The following is a 21,700-nucleotide window of genomic DNA, read 5'->3' on the forward strand; positions in this document are numbered from 1 at the left end:
ATCCATCCATCCATCCATCCATCCATCCATCCATCCATCCATCCATCCATCCGTCCATCCATCCAGGCTCACTCTGTCAGTGCCCTGCTTCTGTTGAGGTGGGTCACATCATTCCCAGGGGTCCCATCCCTTCCCCAAAAGTTGGCTGAGCTGATGAGCTTTAACCTCTCCCAGAAAACAGAACCCTCCTGTGTGAGCTGCACTGTTCGATGGGCATGGGGCAGTTGGGGCAATTTTGCCTCCCCTTCCAGGCTCAACTGCCTGTGTCTATTCCCAGCATCTCTGTCACTTGCCTGCCCCTTCCCTCTCCTGTTTCCAACTCAGTGTGTTTTATTTGCTGTTTGGCAGGAGGCAGCCAGCAAAACCAGGGTGGAAAAAACAGCGGAGAAGGCGGCTTGTGAAAAACAACCAAAAACTCCTGGTGCTGAGGGTGAAGAGGCTGAAGGACACGTATGATAGAGGAGGAGGATGGGATAGCCTTGTGCCCTTGGCCCACACAGAAAAAGGTTGCTGCCAAACCTTGGGACTTGCCAGTGTTTTCTTGTAAAGCTTGTTACAGTTCGTGTGATCGTGGAAGCAAAAAACACCTCGCGAAGAACAGCGACCCCCGTCCCACCGCCCTGGGTGCACTGGGGGCAGAGCAGGAGCGGCAGGACACCACGGGACCACCGCACGTGGAACAAATAGCATTTAAACAGCAAGAAAAAGAAAAAAAAATAACAATAAATTAAAACTCTTGGCTCTCAGGAGGTTTCCGTAGACAGCTTGTTCCAGCTCCCTCGGCTTTGTGTCCACTCTCAGCACAGCATCCTGGGTCCTCTGAGAGGAGCTGGGATGTGGAACATGCTCCCTGTACACTGCAGTGCTGCCTCTGGTTGTCTCCAGCACAGCCCTGGGGGTCAGGAATTCGCTTTGTGTCCTGCTGACTCCTTGTCTGTGGCCGAGGGGGTTGCAGTGCAGAGCCAGGCTCAGGGTGAGGACCCACATGGCCTCTGCTGCAGCCCCTGGGTGCAGGGACATCATCAGTCTTTAAAGCACTGTTTGGGGAGGGGGCACACACAGATTTTACCTTCTGAAGGAGCTGGTTCCTCTTTCTTTAGAGAGCAAAAGCCTGTCCAGCTTCACAGGCGCTCAACCCACAGCCTGCACACCATCCCTTGGCTCCTGGCCTTAAGTGGGAGTTTTATTGCTTACTTGGGATCTGTATGTGGGGAAAATAAAAGAGCAGATTGACATGTGGTTCAGAAAGCCAGTGGCTGGGTCTGAGCTGGTGCCATGGGTTTGTCACTGAGCAGCTCTCCCACGGTGAGGAGGTCCCGGGTGCATCGTGTCCCTGCACCGGAGCTGCTGCTGCTGCCTCCTCAGCCATTAGCCCTCTCCATCCTAAAGGGACACTGTCACTCCCCCATGAGAACAGCTTTCCAGTTGTTATTTTTCCTGTCTCTATAATAATACCCCTTTTGGAGCTTGAAAATAAACAACTGAAAGAAAAAGGAAAAAAAAGTACTCTTTCTCTGGATCCTGCTCAGCAAATGGGGTCGCTGTGGGGAGGATTGATGCCTTTTCCTGGTCTTAAAATCAAGAGTCAAACACGGTTAGAAGGGGAAAAGGGATTTTACCTCAGTATTTATTTTAAGGATCCTTAGGTGCACATGTCCAGGTCGAATGCACCAAAATGCACACTGTGATACCCACCCCAAAAGATCTGGTATCACATTATAGGTGTTACTAATTAGCAGATCTATCAAACATTCCCCAGTGAGAGGCTCGAGTGAGCCCCCTTCCCCAAGGAGCCTTCCCCTGGATGGTTCTATCTTTACAGAATGTGTTCTGGAGAGGACCTTGGGGTCTGGGGCACACTGATCCCTGCCTACGAAGCTTCTAAAATGTTTCGTCTCCCAGCTGAACGAACAAGTCCAAGAATGTAGGGAAAAAGCACTAAGAATACAGGAGGTGTAAAAAGGTATAACAGGGGTATAAAAGAAAAGGCAAAAAATCTCCATGGCCTCAGGATGGGTGTGTACTCCTTGGGGGAGATGCCCCAGCAGTTGAGGAATTATTGGTGTCTCCAAAGACTGATGCTGCCCCTTTTTATCAGTGCCATTGTTCTCTGGAGAGCCAGTGAAGGGCCAGCAGTCCGTGCTTTGGAAATGCCTGGCTGGGGGTCTCAGCTGGGGGTGTCTTTGGGGGTCTCTGCTATTTTTCCAGCCTGGGAGATTGATCCTTATGCTTTTTTTCCTCCCCCCCCCAAGGTATTCTTTTGGGAGGGGACTTCCTGAGGGTCAGCTGGGTGGGTGGAGGAGTCATTCGTGCCCCTTGACTGAGGGTGCAGAGGAAGCAGAAAGTTGAGCCAGTGGGGACATTAGGACTGCCCATCCCTCTTTTATCCCTTGCCTCCACAATCTCGGGAGACTAAGCCAGATTTGGTTAAAACTCCTCTTCTCTAGTCCCATCAGGTGGTACCTGAAGCAACATTTCTCAAGCCCATCTGTTCTCCCACCTGCAGTAGTGGCACAGCATCCATGTGGCTGCTCCAGCTGCTCATCCAGGTCTTGGATTTTCTACCACCATGGGATGCACCTCCCTGGAGGCTGCTGTGAGACCCAGGGTCTCTGTGAAACATGGGTTTTTATTTTTTCTTGCAGCAGGGCAAAAGAAGCCCTTTGGGGGCAGCCCAAGCCACATTTTCTATAGGAAACAATCTCCACAGGAAAAAAAAATCCAAACCAACAAACAAAAAAACCCAAAAAAACAAAAACTTGCTTTGCAGTTTCTGGGCTGGCTCCCCGTTTTTAAGCAGGTTTTTGGTTTATTTTGGCTTGGTGCTTTTCTGTGCCTTGGAAGAGAAATTGGACGTGTGCGGGTGATGAGATGAGGTTTAGAGATGAAAGGGAAACCAGGAGGGTTTTGCAGCGAGGCATCAGAAGTTCCCGGTGCTGGTGGGTCTCAGTGTGCAGTGCTCAAATGCCACCTAGTGGCACCAAGCACGGGCTGGGGGTTTTGGGGGGACAGTGGTGGGCTGGGCAAGGCCAAGGGTCCAGTGGCGACACTGGGGACACTTGGTTTGTCTGGCTTTGCAGCCCAACAGCATCCACGGGGGCATCTGAGGAGGACTATTAAGAGTTAAATGTTAAGTGGTGTAATAACGAGTGAGGCACGAGCAGGAGGTTATGAAACCCATCATGCAAAGAGACCTCGGGACAGGGGGTCAGAGCAGAGCAGAGGTCAGTTCAGAAACCCTTAGCACCGCCCAGAGCCAAGGGTGCTGCTTTCCCTGCATGGGCTTTCCATGCTCAACTCACACGGAACAGCCCAAATCCTGCTCCTCGCTCACCCAGAAGACAGTTCTGGGTGAAAAACAAAGATACCCAGGGAGGATAATCCTAAACACGGTCAGAGAGCCGCTCCTCTGCCCACTGGAGTGAGAGGCTGTGCTGTGCCAGGGACCCCACCCAACCTGGGGGAACCTGTGCACCCCAAAAAGGCACCGAGGTCTGACTGACCCCCTGCATTCCTGCAGAACCCCCCTTTCCTGCGATTACTGGCCTGCCAGCTGCTCTCCCAGCGAGCCTGGCTGACAGCCCCTGAAATCCTATTAACCGAGTTTCAGGAGAAATAAAGTTAATCATCTCCTCCACCTGCTCTTCCTCCTTTCCCTTCTCCTCCTCCCACCACAGAGACTCGCGGAGGCGGCCGAGCCGGTGCTGTGAGGCCACTCTGGCTCTTGTGGCTGAGACTGACCCCATGGCCCTGGCCCGGTAGGGGCTGCAGGGCCGGTGCCGGGGAGCAGGGCAGGGAGGCAGGACAGGGCAGGGCAGGGCAGGACGGAGCCGGCCCGGCCGAGGCAGTGCCGGGAGCGATGCCGCTGCAGACGGAGATCCTGCGCGAGGTCTGGGCTGCCGACAGGTGAGTGCCGGCGGGCAGGGTGGGGTCTGAGGGATGCGTGATGTGCTGGATACCCCCAGCGGACTCCCCTCTCCTCCAGCGCTTTTTTTTCTCTCCTGTTTTCAATTTAAATGCAATTTAGTGAGCAGTTTTATCATAGTGGTTTTGCTTTGGGGGTTGGTGGGATGATGCTCATCGAGTTACAGAGAGGAAAAGTGTTTGTTAGAGGGGGATCCTCAAATTAAGCTTCTTGCTGTCCCCCTCGGCCAAGGCAGAGCCTCTTCTGTGCTCCCTGTTAGGAAGGATGATGTCGGACAAGCTCGACCCGGTCAAGATGGGGGAAATGTTTCTGGAGCCAAATGGAAGACTGACCTTTCCCCCTGTACCAAAAATCGGGGCAATCTCATGCCCCCAGGGTCTGTGGAGGGCTGAAAGCCCTCACCCTTTTGCTTTCTGTGCCCCACAGCCCCAGTGAGGAGCCGGGGAGCCCCCAGCAGCACAAGCTCAAACAGGTGAGAAAAAATCCTTCCCCTCCATCCCCTGCTGTGGTCTGTCCCCGAGGGCTGGGGACATCAGAGACCCTCAAACCGAGGCCGATTTGGGGCTGGTTGGGCTGCTCCATTGGGATACTGAAGCCTGTGAGGGCATGAGATTTTTAGGAATCCCCTCCAGAGCAAGTGAGTAGAGAAAATTCCACAGCCCTCCCTTCTTTGTGCATCCTTCTGAATCCCCCCTCCATTACTTTGAAGCAGCCCATGAGGAGGGTTCCTAGTTCTTAAATAACACTTTAATTAAGCCCCTCAGTTAAGCTGTAAACTGTGACTCACTTTCCCCAGGCCACGACCCTGAAAGCCAGACCCCCCCCCACCCCTGTATTTCTGAACAGCCCCCAGGTGCCCCCCTGGCCTTGGAAGGGTTTCAGCAGCAATTTCATCCACCACCCAATTTAATTTTTAATCAGCAGCTCCTCCTTGAAGGGCTTTGTTAAGTAAGGGAGTGGTTGTCCACCCCGCAGCTGCTTAAGGGATTAGGGGGTGCAAAAGAGCTTTTCCGTGTGAGCTCATGACACAGAAGAAAGCAGCCAGTTCACAGCTTCACCATGGAGCCCCCACCTCCCCGTCCCCAAATTCACAGTCCTGGGATCCATCAGGATCCCACCTTTTGCAAAGCACCTTCACACACCACCCTGGAGCACGCAGGAGAAGCGAAACCCCTGCGAGGGGGAAGATGCTCTGTTGGGCAGTGGAAGCAGCCCTGGTGCACCTGGATTTGCTGAGATCACTTTCTGACAGCCTGAGCTGACACCCACTCCCCAAATACCTCCTGTCCAGAGCCAAGTGCTGACCCACATGCTCCATATTTGGTAAATCGGGGTTATTTATAGCCCCAGCTAACCGGGATTAGGTGTGCTGTGCCTAATCCTCCTGTTTCCCTGCTCCTGCTGACCTCCTTGCCATTGACAGGAGCCTCTTGTGAGCGCGAGAGGAGATGGAGGTGAGCGACCAGGCTGTCTGCCCGTCCCTATGTCCCTTGTCCCAGTTCAGGTACCCAGGGTGCCCAGCAGTGCCCAGAGTGGCTCCCAGCCAGGGTCCCTATGGCCACAGTGGGATTTGTTCCTCCATGCTGACACGGTGTCACAGCAGCACCATTGTCACATCCCTCATCTCTAGAGCTGTCCCAGGGCAGATGTTCTGTCTGTCTGCTAACAGTCGTTTCTGTTTTCCTCCCTCTGCCTTCCTCGGGGGGCTGCCCATGGTAAGTCACTTGTTGGAAGGTGTGAGTGTGTCCCTGTTCCGGAGCGTGTCCCTTGTTCCCGTGTTGGGCCAGGGAAAAGCCCGGCTATATTTCTGAAAGGGACCCAGTGCTGTCTGAGCAGGGGTTGCCTGGTAAAGGTGTTTAAGGCTGGCATCACCTCTGCAGCACCATCCATGAGGGCAGAAGCTGAAGAAGAAGAGGCAGGAGCCTGGGCTGGAGCCCGAGGCCAAACCACGGCGGCCACGGGTGAAGAAGCCGAGCGAGGCGGGGGCTGCAGAGGAGCCCCCTGCCCCAGCACAGGGTGAGCACAGATCCCCCACAGCCCCCATGGAAATGGAGGGAAGTACCGGGCCCCCCCGTGGCCCCATCCTGCACCTGAGGCGCTCTCCATCGTGGGCATCTCTTGAAATGCACAGGGGTGAAGAAGGTGAGGAAGAAGAAGGAGGAGAAGGGGGAGGAGGAGAGCGACAAGGACCCCTCCTCCAAACTCACCAAGGAGCCTCGGAAGAAGAAGGAAAGCCCAGCTCCCCGCTCCCACGTGGCCAAGGGCCCCAAGAAGCCACAAGGTGCGGGGGCAACACCCACCCCTCTGCAGGCACTGGCTCGTGGCACCTCGCGTCCCCCTGCACCGTGTCCCCATAGCGCCGTCCGTGCTCCCAGTGTCCGCTGCGGCTCCGCTGCGCCTCTGCACATCCCCGGCACAGCTTTTTTTGGCTAAAACCCAGCTACGGACCTGGGAGAAATGGGGATGTGGCAGGGGACCTGGGCTCACTGCCTTGGCTGGGGAGTCGGCATCGAGGTGGGGAGGGGAAGAGGGGGTGGCACGCTCCCTGGGAAAGGGGCAGTTTGGTCCCCGGACACTTCCCGGAGCGAGAAGTGGCTCGGCCGCGAGAGAGCGCTGTGGCTGCGCCCGCAGTGCCCGGCGCTGGACACGTCCCACGCCCGCCGGACAGCGCGGCCGGGCCGGCCGGGCCCCTCGGCCACCAGCCCGGGGTGACGGGATGAGCGCCCACTCCGGCCGCTGCTGCCCAGGGAGGGTCCCTCCTCGCACGCCACGAGGCTGGGGTCCCCCGCTGCCGAAGGACCTTGTGTTGGCTGATGCCGTGGTCACCTCTCGGCAGAGCCGGCTGACGATGAGGAAGATGAGGAAGAGGAAGAAGAGGTGGAGAATAAAAACCCGCCAAAAAAGCTCAAGAAGAAGCTTCCCAAAGAGCCCCTCTCAGGCGGGGGGGAGAAGAAGCTGAAGCCGAAGGGTGAGTGCCCAGGGGACAGGGATGGCTTAAGCCCAGCTCTGTTGCCGCTTGCATCTGTCCTTGCCGGGAGGAGGGAAGGGCCTGCACCCGTCCCCGTCGCTGTCCCGGGAGGCTCAGGGGGCTGCAGAGCCATCGCCTCCTACCCATGCAATATCCCCCCTGCTCAGCCCTTCCTGCTGCTCCGACCCTGCCACCTCCTTGTCCCCATCACTGCCCGTTCCCATCCCCCTGTCTGGCTGGTCATCAGCTCCTCTGTCCCAGCAGAAGACAAGAGTGACCCTGACAGCAAAACCAAATCTGCCAAAAGCACCAAGAAGGAGCCAATGTCTGTGTTCCAGGTGAAGAAGGAGAAGAAAAACAAGAAGAAAGGTATGGGATGAGCGGGAGGGGGTGGCAGCCAGTCCTGCTGCCTGATGGCATCACCCTGAGCCAACAGCACTCACTGTTGTGTGACCATGTCCCTCATGTCCCTCACAGCTGCCACGAGCAGTGATGAGGAGGACGATTCTGACTCCAGCACCAAACCCATCAGGTCAGAGAAGAAGAAAAACCCAGCATCCCTCTTCCAGACTGGTGGGGACCCCCCAAAGGAGAAAAAATCCAAAAAGAAAGGTGAGAATCCGGCACTGGTGGGTTCTGGTGGGGCTTCTGGGGATGCAGTGAGCTTGGCCATGAAGAGGGGGGTTACAATCACTGATGTTGGCACGGGTCTGTGCTGAGCTTGATTTTGGGGCTCAGTGGAGTCAGGATTTTCTCCCTTCTATGCCCCTGCCTGTTCCTGCCCACAGTTCCTCCCAAACAGGCTGAGAGTGAGGAGGAGACTCCAGAGACCCTGCAGAAAAACTCCAACAAGAAGGGCAAAGCAAAGAAATCAAAGAAGGTACAGAAGACCCCTCAGAGCCATGGGGATCCCCTCGGGGCAGGGGAAGAGCAGCTCTTCCCTCCAGGGCGGGTCAGGAGGTTTACAGCACTCCCAGTGAGACCCGCCACGGTACTGTCCCCAGAGCCACCGGCTGCAGGGCCACAGCCCGGGGGAATGGATAGCAAGGAGCAATTACCTGGGAAGGGAGGGCGGCTTTGGGGTCACCATCCCCTCTCACGCAGCAGCAGAAGGAGGAGAGGCCCCCGTCCCCTGTCATCGAGGTGGACAACCTGGAGGAGTTTGTGCTGCAGCCGGCGCCGCAGGGGGTGACCATCAAATGCCGGGTGACACGGGACAAGAGGGGCATGGACCGGGGGCTGTACCCCACCTATTACCTTCACTTGGACAATGACAAGAAGGTGATTTGGGATGGGGGTGTGGGGATCCCTGGGGCTCTGCATCCATCCCAGGGAGCACCCTCAGGGTTTGGGGGGGATGCTCGCCTGCATCCCCCTGTGCTGGTGTGTCCTGAATGAGGCTGCTCCCCTCTCCTGCAATTCCTCCAGGGAAAGGCCCCTGTGGATGGTACCTGGGATGATGAGCTAACATTGGCTAGAGAGCCGTGCTAAAGCTGGGCTGGTCTCAGCTCCTCCTGCCCCATAATGCAGCCAGTATTTTGGGGATCATCATCATGACTTGCTCAAGGTCATGGCAGTGACTTGTTGGGTGGTGAGCTGGGGACAGCAGTGGCAATGGCAGTGACAATGTCCCATTCCCACATGGTCCCACTGCTCTACCAGGTGTTCCTCCTTGCTGGGAGGAAGCGTAAGAAGAGCAAAACCTCCAACTACCTCATCTCCATCGACCCCACTGACCTGTCACGGGGTGGAGAGAACTTCATCGGGAAACTGAGGTAGGAGCAGATGTGGCCCCCCATTTTGGTGGCACCCCATTTCTGCAGCACCCTCTTCCCACTCCATGGCTTACAGGCTCTCCCAAGCCATGGCTGGGGCAGACAGGAGGCTAAATTCAGCATTTCCCACTGCTGTGCCTGACCTGAGGAGTGGTGGGGGGCTGAAAGGGGAAAACAAGCTTGGCCGGTTCCTCCCAGCAGACAGGTCATGGCTAGAAAAGGCGCCTGGCAAGTCCCAGCCTGCACTGCCAGCAGCCACACAGCAATGCTGGGGGTCGCCGTGGTTGCAGCACCCTATAACACCCTGATTTAGGGCTGCCTTGAACCCAAGAAAATGACTCAAGAGTGGGAAAGATGGCATTGTTGGGGCGCTGCACCAGGGGTTTGCAGCCAGACCAAAGCCAAGGCTGTGCCTAGAGAGGGGTCATGGAGGGGGTGGAGCGGGCTCAGTGGCATCAGCCACAGCCATCTCCCACCCTTGGGTGCAGATCCAACCTGATGGGTACGAGATTCACCGTGTTTGACAACGGCGCGAACCCCGACAGGGCCAACGCTGACTGGTCCAACGTGCGCCAGGAGCTCTCGGCCGTGGTCTACGTAAGAGCAGCCACACTGGGCTCCCTCCCCGGCCCTCCTGGGCAGGCAGAGAGGGGCTTCCACCCTGCACCCCTTCACTGGGGCTTGCAGAGGTGTGGGATGGGCTGGAGACACCCTTGAGCCCTTGTTCAGCCCTGGTGAGAGGCTGCAGCCTGCGGTGGTTGCTGGTTTTAGAGATGGGGTTTCTCTTGCAGGAGACCAACGTTTTAGGGTTCAAAGGCCCCCGGAAGATGACTGTCATCATCCCTGGGATGAATGCTGACTGTGAGAGGGTGCCCATCCGGCCCCGGAATGTGAGTCAGGGCCCAGACTGGGAGAAACTCCTTGGGAGCTGGGTTTGCAAGGGACCGCCTTGGATTTTACCCATCTTGGGGCATGGAGAGGCTTTCAGGTGTCCCTGAAATTCAAGGTGTCCATGGGACGTGGGAGACATGGTGTCTGGTTTTTTCTCCATGGTAGATCCCATTTCCAGCTGGGTACTGCTACAGAGCATCCCCCAGGCAAAGCCACAGGAGGTGGCAGGACTCTGGAGGGGTCACCCCAACTCTGCTCTGCTCCCTCTTGCCCCTCCCCAGGATAACGACGGCCTCCTGATGCGATGGCAGAACAGGAACATGGACAATGTGATCGAGCTGCACAACAAGGCACCAGTGTGGAACGACGAGACCCAATCCTACGTCCTCAATTTCCACGGCCGGGTCACCCATGCCTCCGTCAAAAATTTCCAGATCGTGCACAGCAGTGACCGTAAGCTGGGACGGGGGTGGGATGGGACAGGGGATAGGATGGGGGACCACTGCTCATGAGCTGGCCCCAACACCCGTGTTTAGGCTGAGGTTTAGTTTTCTCATGCTCTGGGGTCCTGCCTGCCTTTGCTGGAGCTGGGATGAAGCTGGACAGGCACCCCACAGGAGCTGCCCGTGGGCACTGGCGCTGGTAGGGGCAGCGTGTGGGGCTCCTGTTGCCAGGCAGATTTAGGACAAGGAGAGATCCTGTGGGGTGCTGAGCCCTCTGTCACACTGCAGCCACCCACTCAGCCCAGGCCACCCCAGAGCACTGTCCCCAGCACCCTCCCCACACTGCTGGCACTGGCGGGCTCACTGTGCCTCGGGGACAGTCCCTCAGGGGTGGCAGCAGCTCTGTCTGGATGCGGCCACTTGTCACCTGTCCGGCGCAGTCAGAAGCCCTTGGCCTCCAGGGTGTTGGGTTACAGGACAGAAAAAGCCTCTTGAGGGCCCCTGGTTATTTTTACAGATTTCCTGTCACCCGCCCTCCAGTAGCAGTGATCCCACGGTCTAGGGGGGGTGGGGTGAGTGGGGTCCCTGTCCCTTGGGGGGCTGTGGGGTGCTGGAGGTGCCAGAGGTCTGTGCAATGGGAAAATGATGCTTTTTGGTGATCTGTGCTGCAGTACAGCGCAGCCAGCACAGGAGCCACAGGCAGAGTTTGGGTGAGGGCGCGTGGGCAGCTTCTTTGGGATGCTGCTGCGTGGGCTCACTGGGGAAAGGCAGGCTGGGTGCACAGGTGACATCCCAGTTGCTCGCCCTCTCTCCCGCAGCCGACTACATCGTGATGCAGTTTGGGCGTGTGGCAGATGACGCCTTCACCATGGACTATAACTACCCGCTGTGTGCTGTGCAGGCCTTCGCCATCGCCCTCTCCAGCTTCGATGGGAAGCTGGCCTGCGAGTAGCACCTGCACCGGGGCTGCCGGGACCACCGGGGCTGCCAGGACCATGGGGGCTGCCTGCCAGTGCCCATAGGATGCTCCTGCATCCCTGTCCCGTTCCGCTCCCTGTGTTTCCACCTTCTTGCGGTCACAGTTGTTCTGGGGTGGTTCAAGGCACTTGGTGCCCGCTGAGGGCTGTGGGATGCTCACCCAGCTGCTGCCACCCTCTCCAGGCAAATTTGGGGCAAATTGCTGGGCTGGGGTGATGGCAGAGCCAGGCTGGGGGTATATTCAGCAGATGAGGCTGACTGCAATTCCTGTCTCATCCCTTTGAGATGTTTCTTGGACTCAGATCCTGGAAACTCATCCCCCCCTTTTTTTTTCCTTTTTTTTTTTTTTTTTTTTTTTTATTATGGTTTGAATTTTTATGCTCAGTCTCCCAGTGAGAAGGGGGTAGGTGGTCTCCTCACTTTGTGTTTCCTCATCCCTGCCCACATGCAGGTGGGCTCTGCCTAAGCTTCTGGCTCAAGACCCCCATCCTGGCTCGTTGCCCGCTGGGCACAAAGCCCCTCTTTTGCCCCTTTTTGCCCTCATGTGAACAGATGGCCAGCACCCATGGTTGTGTTTGCATCCACTGGGTCTCACCCCACTGCCCAGAAAATGCTGGGGATTTGGGTCCCTGAGAAGCAGCCTGGCACTGGCAGCACACAGGCACGTGCTGAGGGGTGACAGTGCCAGCAGAGGAGGGCTGGCAGGCACGTGAGGCAGAGCTGGCATTGCTGGCAGGTGGCCCAGCTGGGTCAGTGCTGCCAGGAGGGACCTGGAAGAGAAAACTCAGGGTGCACCAGGAAGCAGTGGAGTGACTCATGAGGTGTGGTGCGGTGCTGAGTCACGTTCAGCACCCAGGCAGGGCCCGCCAAGCTCCCTGTGCCCGCAACACTCGTTACCCCTTCACTCTGTGATGTCCCTCCAGACCTCACGTGTCCCAGGTGTCCCCACAGCTGCCTCACTGGTGCTCTCTGTTCATGAGAGGTGGTGGACACAAGGTGCCGTCCCCTGTCTCAGACTGGTGGGGAGCTGCAGGGAGTCACTGGGAAGGGGAGAGGCTGAAGAGAGGCAGCTCGGTGGGAGCAGGACAGCTCATGCCCCCAATTTCACCATTTATGGGGTGAGGATCTGGCTGCACAGACAGTCCCAAATCTGATTAATTCAGTGGTGAGAAAAACGAGGAGATGCCAAAGAGCCCTGAAACACCATCCTCAGCTCTCTGATGCTGTTTCTCTCACCTGCTCAGCTCACCCACTGACTCCAGGACAATTTGGGATTCCCTTCCCAGGACACATACGGGTTGTTCCCCCATTCTGGGGGTGATCTGAGTCCCCCAGGTTACTGCAGCTGAGAGGCAGCTGCAGTGGAAAGGCTGAGGAGCGGATGGATGAGATGGATGTGATGGTGCAAGAGGGATGCTCATCCTCTCTGGGCAGTGTCGCAACATCACCATGGCCCGAGCCTGTCTGCCTGGAGCCAAGGACAGAGGACAGTGACAAGGGGACCGTGAGCTGCTGCTGGACCACTGGTGAACTTCTGCCCCAGTGGCTTTGCAGATGGGAGTGGAGATTTTCCCCAGCTGTATGATTCTGGGCTTCATGATTCATGGGCAGATGCTCGTGGCGGGGTAGGCAGAGGTGGACAGCTTTGGGGACAAGCCAGCCAGCATGGGACATCATCCACTACCCATGCAGCAAGCTCAGAGAACATCTTGTGAGCTGAAGGGAGAACCAGCCGCAGCAGTTCAGGGCCAGCGTCCCTGGCGAGGTATGGCCAGCAAATGTGGGGAAAGCAAGAGCTTTCTGCCCAAATCCAGCCACAAACCCAACATCTGTTTGAAATCGGGACGAGCTCAGCTAATGGTTGAGCTAATACTTGTCCCCATTTCCTCCTGTGCAAGGAGAAAAGAAGCAGCAGGGTGAGAGAGAGAGGTTTGGGCTCCCCAGGTTCTGTCTGCTGTTATCCCAGCTGCTCCCCAGGTCGATTCTCCCTCCCCTCACCCAAAACATTTCCATTTTCCATTTGCCCATTGTTGCTTGCAAACCCCTCAGGTTTCCTGGCCTGCTGCCCATGGCAGAGCAAAATCCCTGCCATGGGTGTCCCTCCTGTGCAATGTCACCCACTCTCAGAGCAGCCACTGCATCAGCCGCCCACCCGAAATCCCTTACACAAATGCTCTAACGCAAACCAACTGTGGCAGAAGAAACGAATGAAAACAATTTAATGGGGCGATGGATATTCGGGCCCTTTGTTTGCGCTGGCTGTTAACACCAGAGGAGATGAGGGATGGAAGCAGTTGAAATGTGTATCTACTTTGGCCGGCGGAAAGTGTGACGGATGCGCCGGCAGACCAATGGCTGAGGATGCTGGGGTGTGCGTGGGTGTGAAAGGAATGCTCGCTGCAAGAAAAGATAAAAAAAAAAGAAGAAAGAGCCTTATCAATGGTGTTTGAGTCCAAAGTGTGTGTATTCCTTGGAGAAAGGGCTTCCTCGGTCCCCAGGGGTGATGTTTTCCCTGCAGTGTGAGACTTTGAGGTTTCTGAAGGTTCGTTTTAGGGGGGCTGGCATTGGGCTGGTGCTGCAGGCATGGATTTAACCCCACAAAGTGCTCCTGCAGGGGCAGAAGCGTGGCCAGCGGCCAGAGATGACTGTCGTCAGCTCCTCGAGGGAACCTCCTGGGAAATGCATTTTATTTTTGCAGAGATGCTTATAAGGCAAAGGGGAGGAAAAAAACAAGGCCCCACCTCACTGCTGAGCAGCACATCCCAGCCAGGACCAGTGTCACTGCAGTGCTGGCGGCTCTGTCAGTGGTTCATCGCCATCCCACACTGATGAGTGGAAAGATGCTGGTCCAGAGCTGAGCAGGAAGATGGACATGGGGGCTCTTCTCCAACTGCTTGCTTGTCCCTCTTCCCCAGACCCCTGGGGCTTGGGGGGCTCCATACACCCAGTCCTGAGCCCAGGCTCGGCCCCTGCTCTCCTAGGGGGGCTGACAGATATTTCCATGGGTTCCAGGAGGCAAATGCCCCATTGGGCGGGCAGCCTGAGCAGGGAAGGGCTGGTACATCCTGGGGGGTGTGGAAGGGGAGACCAGAGCTGGGAAACTCCTTGTCCAGCAATGGAAAGGCTGGAGCTGTTTGGGTCCCAGCAAGCTGCCATGGCCCCAGCCCTGGGGGATCGCCCTCCAGCTTTGAAGTGGCGATAATTTAATTAATTAAAGAAGTGATTGTGAGGAGGTGTTCTTCTCTTCCCTCCCCCTCCCCTTGTATTTATTTGGGTAACATTTTTTAGAGAGAAAGGCAGACCCATTGCTGGTTAGCTCAGCTGTGGCTTTGCAGGATGGGCTCCTTCTCGGTGCAGCAAGCAACAGGCGGCAATGGGAAAGCCAATATTTTTCAACTGCTTTTTAAAAAGAGTCATTTTTTAATTAGTGAATCCATTCTAGAGAAGTGTTGGAGTTTTACAATGTTGTAGCTGTTCTTGGTGTCTTGCCTAGACTTGGATGTTCTGGCCATAAGAAAATATTATTTATGGCGTTGCAGCTTGCAGCTCTTTTCTATTATAATTTGAGAAAGGAAGTTGCTGTTCCCACCAGTGGACAAAAAAAAAAACATAGCAGAAACAAGGATTATGGACTTCTGAAGGAGGAAAAAAAGAAATAAAAATTAAGAGGCAGAACGGAAACAAACCACTGAGCCAGCCTTGAATCTTTGCACTCCTGAACAAGCTCATCCCAGCATCGCTATCAGTTGTGCTGGATGCTGAAGCCAGACCCCTGCCTAAAAGGCAAGGCCAGAGCAGCAGTGACCCCCTCAGCACTCCCATGCTCAGCGTTACATGTGTTCCTAAACATTTGTGGATCAGCCTTTTTATTCATGGGCTAATGCACACTTGTTTGCTCATGCCTTACTCAGCTTAAACTCCTATTGAACTCAATTAAGGCTGTCATCTCCAGGAGCTCTCAATGTCATTTTTGCCCAAGTAAGGGATGAGTAACGAGGCTCTGAACAGCCCTTGGAGAATAGCAGCCATTTTGTTGCAGTTTTTGGTCCAGATTTCTTACAAGTTAGCACCAGGCCAAGGGTGGAAGAATGCGATATGGCTTTATGAATCACACACAATTGCTGAATGCGCTGGATGCTTCAGAGCCCGTCACTTCACGGGCTGAAGCATTGGCTGTCTTGTCCCAAAACGCTTGAATACAACCAAGCTCATGATGAAAATTAGAAAAATATGTTTCTAGAAGGAATGGGATGCAAAGAACATCCCTTCTCCAAGCAGGGTGCCGGGAGGATTCCTCATCTGGATTTATCTCTGGGGGTTTGGGGTACTGTGGCACAGGCCTGCGGTGTGTGCTGGCCCAATGGCCAGGGGGACTCAGCGTTCTGCCCCTTTTGGGGCTGCAGCTCCTGACAGTCAGGCTGGGTTATGGCCAGGGACTTGTATGTGATCAGTCTGCTGTGGCTTAGCACGTTACCACCCATCAGCTCACTCAGAGGAAGTGACCATGGCCTGGATCCTGGCTGCATTCCCTTGGGAAATCCCAACAGTGTGGGCTGAAAACCCCATCCTGGGCACCATGGAGTGGGTGTCTGGGAGAAACAGGGAATCTGCAGATTGGTGGGATGCAGGGGACTGAATGTGCATGTGTGTGAGGATGAGGAGAGGGATGAAGGTGTTTGGAGTGGGATGGAGATGTGAGGATGGGAAGGAGGAGGAGGATGAAGATGTGAGGGAAGGCATTATAGCGTGCAGAGGACAATGAAGAGGTGCGGAAAGGGATGGAGGTGAGCACAGGGATGAAGGTGAGTGAAGGGGGGCGAGAATGAAGAGTGGGATGAAGGTGAGCACAGAGGGCGATGAAGATGTGCAGGAGGGGATGAAGGTGTGCACAGGTGACCCTGGCTGGTTGGGGACGGGACAGGACGAGACGGGACAGCAGCACCTTCATGCCCTGGCCCAAGGCCGCATCCCAGGGCCTCATCCCGGGAATGCGGGACGGAGAAGGAGGAAGAGGAGGAAGGTGAGGAAGGCTCATAGAGGGCGCTCCCATAGCCCGGGCCGAGCCGAATTCCAGGGCTGCCCTTTCCCAAAAAAATAAACCTTCCCTGTGGAAGGGAAGTCCCGTGTCCTCGCTACCTGCTGCCCGCTGCCCCGACGGGGAGGTCGGGAGGGTCGGGCGGGAGGAAGGGCCGGGAAGAGGAGGAGGAGGAGGAGGTGGAGAAGGAGGTTAGGGGAGGAGGAGGAGGAGGCCCGGCCCGGCCCCGCCGCCTCCTGATTGACTCCCAACTTTCCGCTCCTCCCTCGCATAAACTTTCCCGTCCCTGCGCCTGGCTCCGTGCGCGGACCCGGGAGCCCGCCGCGCTCCCCGCATTCCTGCCGCCCGCCCCGGCCCGGCCCGGCCCGGCCCCGCTCCGGCCCCGGCCCCGGCCCCGCTCCCGGCACCCGCGGCCGGCCCAGCCCCTCCGGAGCACGGAGCAGGTAAGCGCTCGCCGGGAAGAGACTCCCAACCCCCCTTCCTCCGCCTCCTCCTCCTCCTCCTCCAGCCCCTCCTTCCTCCCGGCCCGCAGCCCTCCGCCTGCACCGAGCCCCGGCGGATGGCGGGGGGCGGCGGGGTCGCACCAGCCCTCGTCCCCCCCCGGCCGGCAGCTCGGTGCCTCCCCCCGGGGCTCCCCCCGACGCCCCCCGATGGGGTGTGTGCGTGGGGGGAGGGCACAGTCGGGCTGTTTTCACTCCCCCCGTCGGGTCCCCGGGCTCCCGCCCCGTACGGGCTGCGCTGCCCCCGCACCGGTCCCCGCCGAGTCTCCCCGCGGCGCATCCCCGGGGTGACAAAGGGGCCTTGTGCCCGCACGTCGGGAGCGTTCGGGGCGGGCGCCGGACGTTACGGGCGGGGATAGCCCGCCCCGGCCGAAGCCCCCCGGGGAAGCGGCGCGGGAGGGTCCCGGGTGAGGTGCGGGGTCACCCGCGTGTCACGCTACATGTGTGTCACACGCATGTAGGGGATGAGCATACACTGACTGTATGCTAAACACTTTGTGCCTCGTCATAGGGGTGCATTGCTAACAAGGCGGCAATTAGATGTATAATTTTCAGCAGTGTGTCATCTTTATTATTATTATTATTATTTTATTTTTACACCCTCCTTGGGTTTGGTGTTGTTTTCTTTCCCCTTAACCCCCTTGGAAGGAAAATACGGCCAAGCCCTCGCAGAACCACCCACCTCCAACCCCCTGAAACCGCTCAGGCCCTATACAATGCGTTCGACTTCTATTGACTGGGAAAAAACCAAGTTTGGGGAGAAACCAGCTGGAAATGGTACCAGTGGCCCTGCTAGAGTGGCGGGCACCCTGCATCCACTCACTACTGTTGTGTGGTTGGCATGGGGTGGCAGGGGGAAAGGTGAGGACAGAGGTTTTGGGGGGTTTTGGTGCTTTGCAGGGAGCCGGGACAAGCTGGGCTGGGCGATCATCCCATCAGCGAAGCGATAATCTCCTGTGTCAGGCACGCCAGGGTATTTTGGGCTCCGGCATCCTCTCTCCCCTCCTATCGCTTTACCCCGCGCGGGTACGTGCGTGTCGTGAGTCAGGGCATTGGCAGTGCCCGGCCACCCTGGGGGGCCCTGCCAGCCAGGCTGCGAACCTCCCCCCGATATTGTAGCGCTCGTGATGCTGAGTGGAGAATTGGGGTTTGCCAGGCTGATGAGCTCCCCATGCACCCACTGGCCCTGGCACCTTGGTGGCCCCACAGCCCACACCCCTTGGGGGTCATTTCTCCCAAGAATGGGAGGAAGAGGGTCCCCAAAGCAGGCGAGGGGTGAGGGCTCACCAAAGTCACTCAGTGGTGAAGCTGGGAGAGAAGCAGGTAGCGGGGCTGGGACCCTGGTGACAGGGCAGATGATGGTCACTGTGGCAGTGCCCCAGCACTTCCCCACCAGAGAGGACGAGCATGACTGTCCCGTGGGGAGAAGGCACTGGATTTGGCCCTCTTAGGGTGTTACAGGGTCAGCATTCCCATGGGAAGAGGCTGCAGATGGCTGTGGGGTGAGCAGCTCCTCACAGCTGGGTGGCACAGGGGGACATTTCCATCCCCAGGGACCTCGAGCACCCAGCTGCCTCCCCACAGCGGGCATGTGGCTGGCACCACAATGGCTTTTCTGGCAGGAATAACCCTTTGAAAGCAGCGGGTCCAGCCGCCTTCTATGAACGGCACCCAGGTATCTCAAGGAGCCCCATCCTGCCTGAGATGACTGCAACATTGGGGTGCAGCTCAAAGTAGGGAGATGTTTCAGCTGGGGCATTTTGGACAGCCTAACCCTCCAGCAGTTGTCCCACATCTAACATCCCTTCCCTGCAAAGCAGAATCCTCCAGCTCCATCAATAAAGGGACTTGCATCCATTTGCCATGACATGCGGTGGCTGTTTATCATGATATCAGAAACAGCATCTCCTTTTAATCGCCATTTAATCCCCATCTTGCCACCACCAAGTGGGTTGGGAGGCGAGTCCCGGTGGCCCTGGCACTGTGCCGAAGGAAGGAGCCTTTTCCCGGTGGTGTGTGAGCAGGTCGTGGCACTGAGAAGGTGGGGGTGGCAGCGGTAATCAGCTGTAATTAATGTATTAAAAAGGAAGTAACCGCGCAGCTCCCATCAAACACACAGAGAGCACGAGGCTGGTGGCAGGTGAGCTCGGTGGTGAGACTGGGTGCAGGCATGCAGCAGCCAGAAAGGGCATAAATGGGCAATTCTGGGCTGTTTGTGGGGGGAGAAATGTGTTTTCCTGCGTTAGTACCTCTACTTCTGTCTGTGGGAGTGGAAAATGGAGGGAAAGAGGGGAGAAGGGGCTGCAAAGCCCTAACCAAGGGTGCTGCTGGGATTTGTGTGACAAGAGCTATCCTGAGGCTCTTTGTGAGGTTGGAATCTCTCCATCCATCACTGAACTGGACGGATGCTTTCCAAAAATTGTCCCATCTCTAGGAGCTTCCCTGTCAAGGGGCTGCTGGGACAGCCGCAGTGTTTACATCCCCTTGAGCGCCGTTGATGGATGTGGTACAACCAACTACCCCTGATTTTGGGAGCTTCCATCCACGGGGGATTTGCCAAGTGGCCGGGCCATGCCCTGACCTTCTCAGCTGTTTGTCCAAGGTGTTATTTGGGGTCGGGGCCAGGCTGGGAGCCGCGGCGGCCGAGCCCAGGCACCTGCGTGTTGTGGTTGGGGCAGACACCTGAAGCGCATGGGCGGAGGGAGGGAAGGTAATGATGGGGTGAGCCAGCGGGGCCATGCCCCGCACCAGCCTGCAGCGGGCACGCGGCAGGAGCGGCCCCCCCGCGATAACGCACGTCCGGATCCTGCTGCGGGTCTGGACTTGCTGCTGCAGCTCCCGCTGCTTCAGTTTTCCCCGCCTGCGAAATGGGAGCGAGGGGCCCCGGGAAAACCTCCTCGTGGTGCCGGGTCAGCCACTCGCTGGCCGTGGCGGTGGGAGCAGGGGGTCATGCGGTGCTGGTGCCATTTCAGGCTCCCCCGTGCAGTTTGTGGCAGGGTTTTCTGATGAGCACATGTGGCTGGGCCCTTTGGAGGTGACAGGCCGTGAACCCCATGGTCTCACTCTTGGGGCTGGCAGACGGTGGCCTTGTGGTGACAGTGTTCACGCAGGGCTCTACACTGGCACAGCTGATCCTGTGGGCAAAGGATTCGGGGAAATACTGATCGAAGGAGGCGCATCCCATCCTGGCAGCGCAAATCCCGATGGAGCACGTCCCCCCATCCGGTCCCAAGCAGATGTGATGCTCCAATGCCCCCAGCGTCCCCCGTTATGCTGCCATGAGACAACAGCAGCACCGAAACCCAGCGTGCCCACCGCTGCCACCTCCCAGCGGGGCACTGGGTGTGTCACAAGCTGTGCTGGGTCTCTGCTCTATAGAGGCGACCCAGAGCTCGCCCTCGGGCACTCTCCTGCGAGCCAGAGGCACAGAGGTGACTGCGGGGCTGCGCTGCTCCCGGGCAGAGCTGGCTGGCGGGTGGCAGGCGAGGTGTGAGTGATGGAGGAGGCTGCTTGATCCCCTTCCCCCTTTGCTGCCGGGGGATCGGGACGGACCCGGAGCGTGTGCTGGCAGAGCTCCGCGGGCTGCGGGGGGTGGCCGGGGAGGGGACAGCAGGGCTGCAGCTAATTTTAGGAGGTGGGCAGAGCCTCATGGGAAGCAGCCGGCTGGAGGGAGGTGTCGCACTCGCACCGCGGTGCCCACGAGCACCGAGAGTGAGCACTGGGTGACCCTGGCTCTGGAGATGCTGCCGTGGGCTGGCAAGGAGGCCTTGCGCTGGCAGCCCAGTTTTCTGCTCTGAGGAAGAGCCATGCGCCCGGCGATGCCCTGGCTGCTGGAGGGGCGGTGGGTCCGGGGAAACACACAGGGGCAAAGCCTCGGATTCCCGGTGTGCATTTCCAGGAGGCGGGTGAGCCCCGCGCTGCTCCGTGCCTCAGTTTCTTCGTGACCGTCTCGCCAGCGCTCCCCCGGCGGAGTGCGGTGGAGGCAGGAAGGCTGGCCGGGCTCGGGGATCCTCGCCTGGGAGCGCCAAGCCTTATTATTTCCCCACAACTGTCTCCTCCTCGCTCCTCGTAAAATTAGATCCAGCTGTTCACAATAGCCACTAACTTCTCTCCGGAAGATGTTCAAAGTTTACAGACGCGGAGCGGCGCGGGTGCGTGGAGGATGGGCTGCCGTTCCCATGCCAGCTCCTCGCCGCCCGCCCTTCCCCCAGAGGCAGCCAGCTCCTGCCTCCCCCCCGCCGGCTTAGGCAATTCGGGTTTAGGAAGAAGCACACCCGCACGCAGGCATGCGAGCTCCCGACCCAACCGAGCGTCGGGTTTTTATTAGCAGGAAGATCCGGGCGCTTCACAGTCCGGGAGAGAAGGTCTGGTCTAAGACCCTGTTTTTCCCTGCCCGGCTTTGTGCCCGCGCGCTTGGCAGATGAGTTGGGCAGGATTCTGCTTTCGTGCTTGCCAGCACCTGTGCCCAACTGTGGCATGAGTTCGGGCTCCAGTTCTTGCATGGGGTGGCTGCTGTGTCCCCTCGCAGCCTTGCCTGGGTGGCACTGCAGAGTTGTCAGGGTCCAGCTGTGGTGTTTGGACATCAGTGTGCTGGGCAGGGGTCTAACACACTGTGCTGGGCTCTCTGGCACTCTTGGGCCGTGCTCCTTGCTGGAGCTCCTTCTTTTACCAAGAATACTGCCTTCATGTATTTTTAGCAGTTTTCCTCCCCAAGGATTCCAGAGCAATTTTTCAATCTGCAGGAGCTGGAGTCGCTGTGCCCGTCTCCAGCTCTCGGCTTGGGCAGTGGTGAGAGATGCTGGGAGAAGGCGCTGAGCTGCCGTGGACTCCCAGCACGCTCCTGGCATGCACAAGGATTTGCTCGCTGGGACTGTCTGGGGTGGTGGCAGTAAAATCAAAATATCCCTTTCTGGGAATAAGTCACTGATGGGGTTTGTGCAGGGCAGCCTGTATCTGCTCTCGCAGCTCCTGCAGGACCTCAGCTGGGCACTGCTTCGAGCTTCTGAGCTCCTTGCAGGAGGGCAGGGAAGCGTGTCCCCTCACAGGGGTGACAGTGGCCAGGTGACAGTGCTGTGTCACATTCTGTGCCGGACCCTGGCAGCCAGGGACATCTCTGTGTCTTGGCTGGGGTGGTAATGCCTGACAGCCGCCCTGCCCGGTGTCTCAGGAGCCGATCCCCCCCAGT

At 57.7% G+C, this 21,700-nt stretch overlaps 2 protein-coding genes across 4 annotated transcripts in view; both read left to right on the forward strand.

Annotated features, from left to right (window-relative positions):
- The window catches only part of FKBP5 (FKBP prolyl isomerase 5), a 20,205-nt gene extending 18,893 nt beyond the window's left edge, over window positions 1-1,312 (forward strand). Inside the window, exon 12 of the mRNA XM_042013453.1 lies at window positions 349-1,312. Within this exon, the coding sequence (XP_041869387.1) occupies window positions 349-456 (108 nt within the window). The 3' untranslated portion in view covers window positions 457-1,312. The remainder of the gene's footprint in view (window positions 1-348) is intronic.
- A 2,318-nt stretch (window positions 1,313-3,630) lies between these two features.
- TULP1 (TUB like protein 1) lies at window positions 3,631-14,209 on the forward strand. Of its 3 annotated transcripts, none has more exons than XM_042013501.1 (14): window positions 3,631-3,906; window positions 4,352-4,397; window positions 5,824-5,941; window positions 6,057-6,206; window positions 6,762-6,893; window positions 7,158-7,262; window positions 7,371-7,505; window positions 7,682-7,773; window positions 7,998-8,174; window positions 8,556-8,668; window positions 9,157-9,265; window positions 9,460-9,558; window positions 9,841-10,012; window positions 10,821-14,209. In XM_042013501.1, the coding sequence occupies exons 1-14, from the start codon at window positions 3,860-3,862 to the stop codon at window positions 10,952-10,954; spliced, it is 1,629 nt and encodes a 542-aa protein (XP_041869435.1). In that variant the 5' UTR covers window positions 3,631-3,859; the 3' UTR covers window positions 10,955-14,209. The 3 variants fall into 3 exon arrangements, with proteins under 3 accessions (XP_041869435.1, XP_041869436.1, XP_041869437.1); XM_042013502.1 differs by having other exon boundaries at window positions 3,632-3,906; window positions 8,001-8,174; XM_042013503.1 differs by lacking the exons at window positions 3,631-3,906; window positions 4,352-4,397 and adding an exon at window positions 4,415-5,379.
- The last annotated feature ends 7,491 nt before the right edge of the window (window positions 14,210-21,700 follow it).

This window comes from Corvus kubaryi, unplaced genomic scaffold (assembly GCF_017639235.1).
Source record: "Corvus kubaryi isolate FWS band 111438036 unplaced genomic scaffold, C.kubaryi_AGA036_p1.0 split1-37355, whole genome shotgun sequence".
Taxonomy (NCBI): domain Eukaryota; kingdom Metazoa; phylum Chordata; class Aves; order Passeriformes; family Corvidae; genus Corvus; species Corvus kubaryi.

Coding starts and splice junctions, on each gene's coding strand:
- TULP1 (XM_042013501.1), top strand. CDS start 3,860: ATGCCGCTGCAGACGGAGATCCTGCGCGAGGTCTGGGCTGCCGACAG. Junction 7,506..7,681: donor GAAAAAATCCAAAAAGAAAG/GTGAGAATCCGG, acceptor TCCTGCCCACAG/TTCCTCCCAAACAGGCTGAG. Junction 8,669..9,156: donor AACTTCATCGGGAAACTGAG/GTAGGAGCAGAT, acceptor CCTTGGGTGCAG/ATCCAACCTGATGGGTACGA.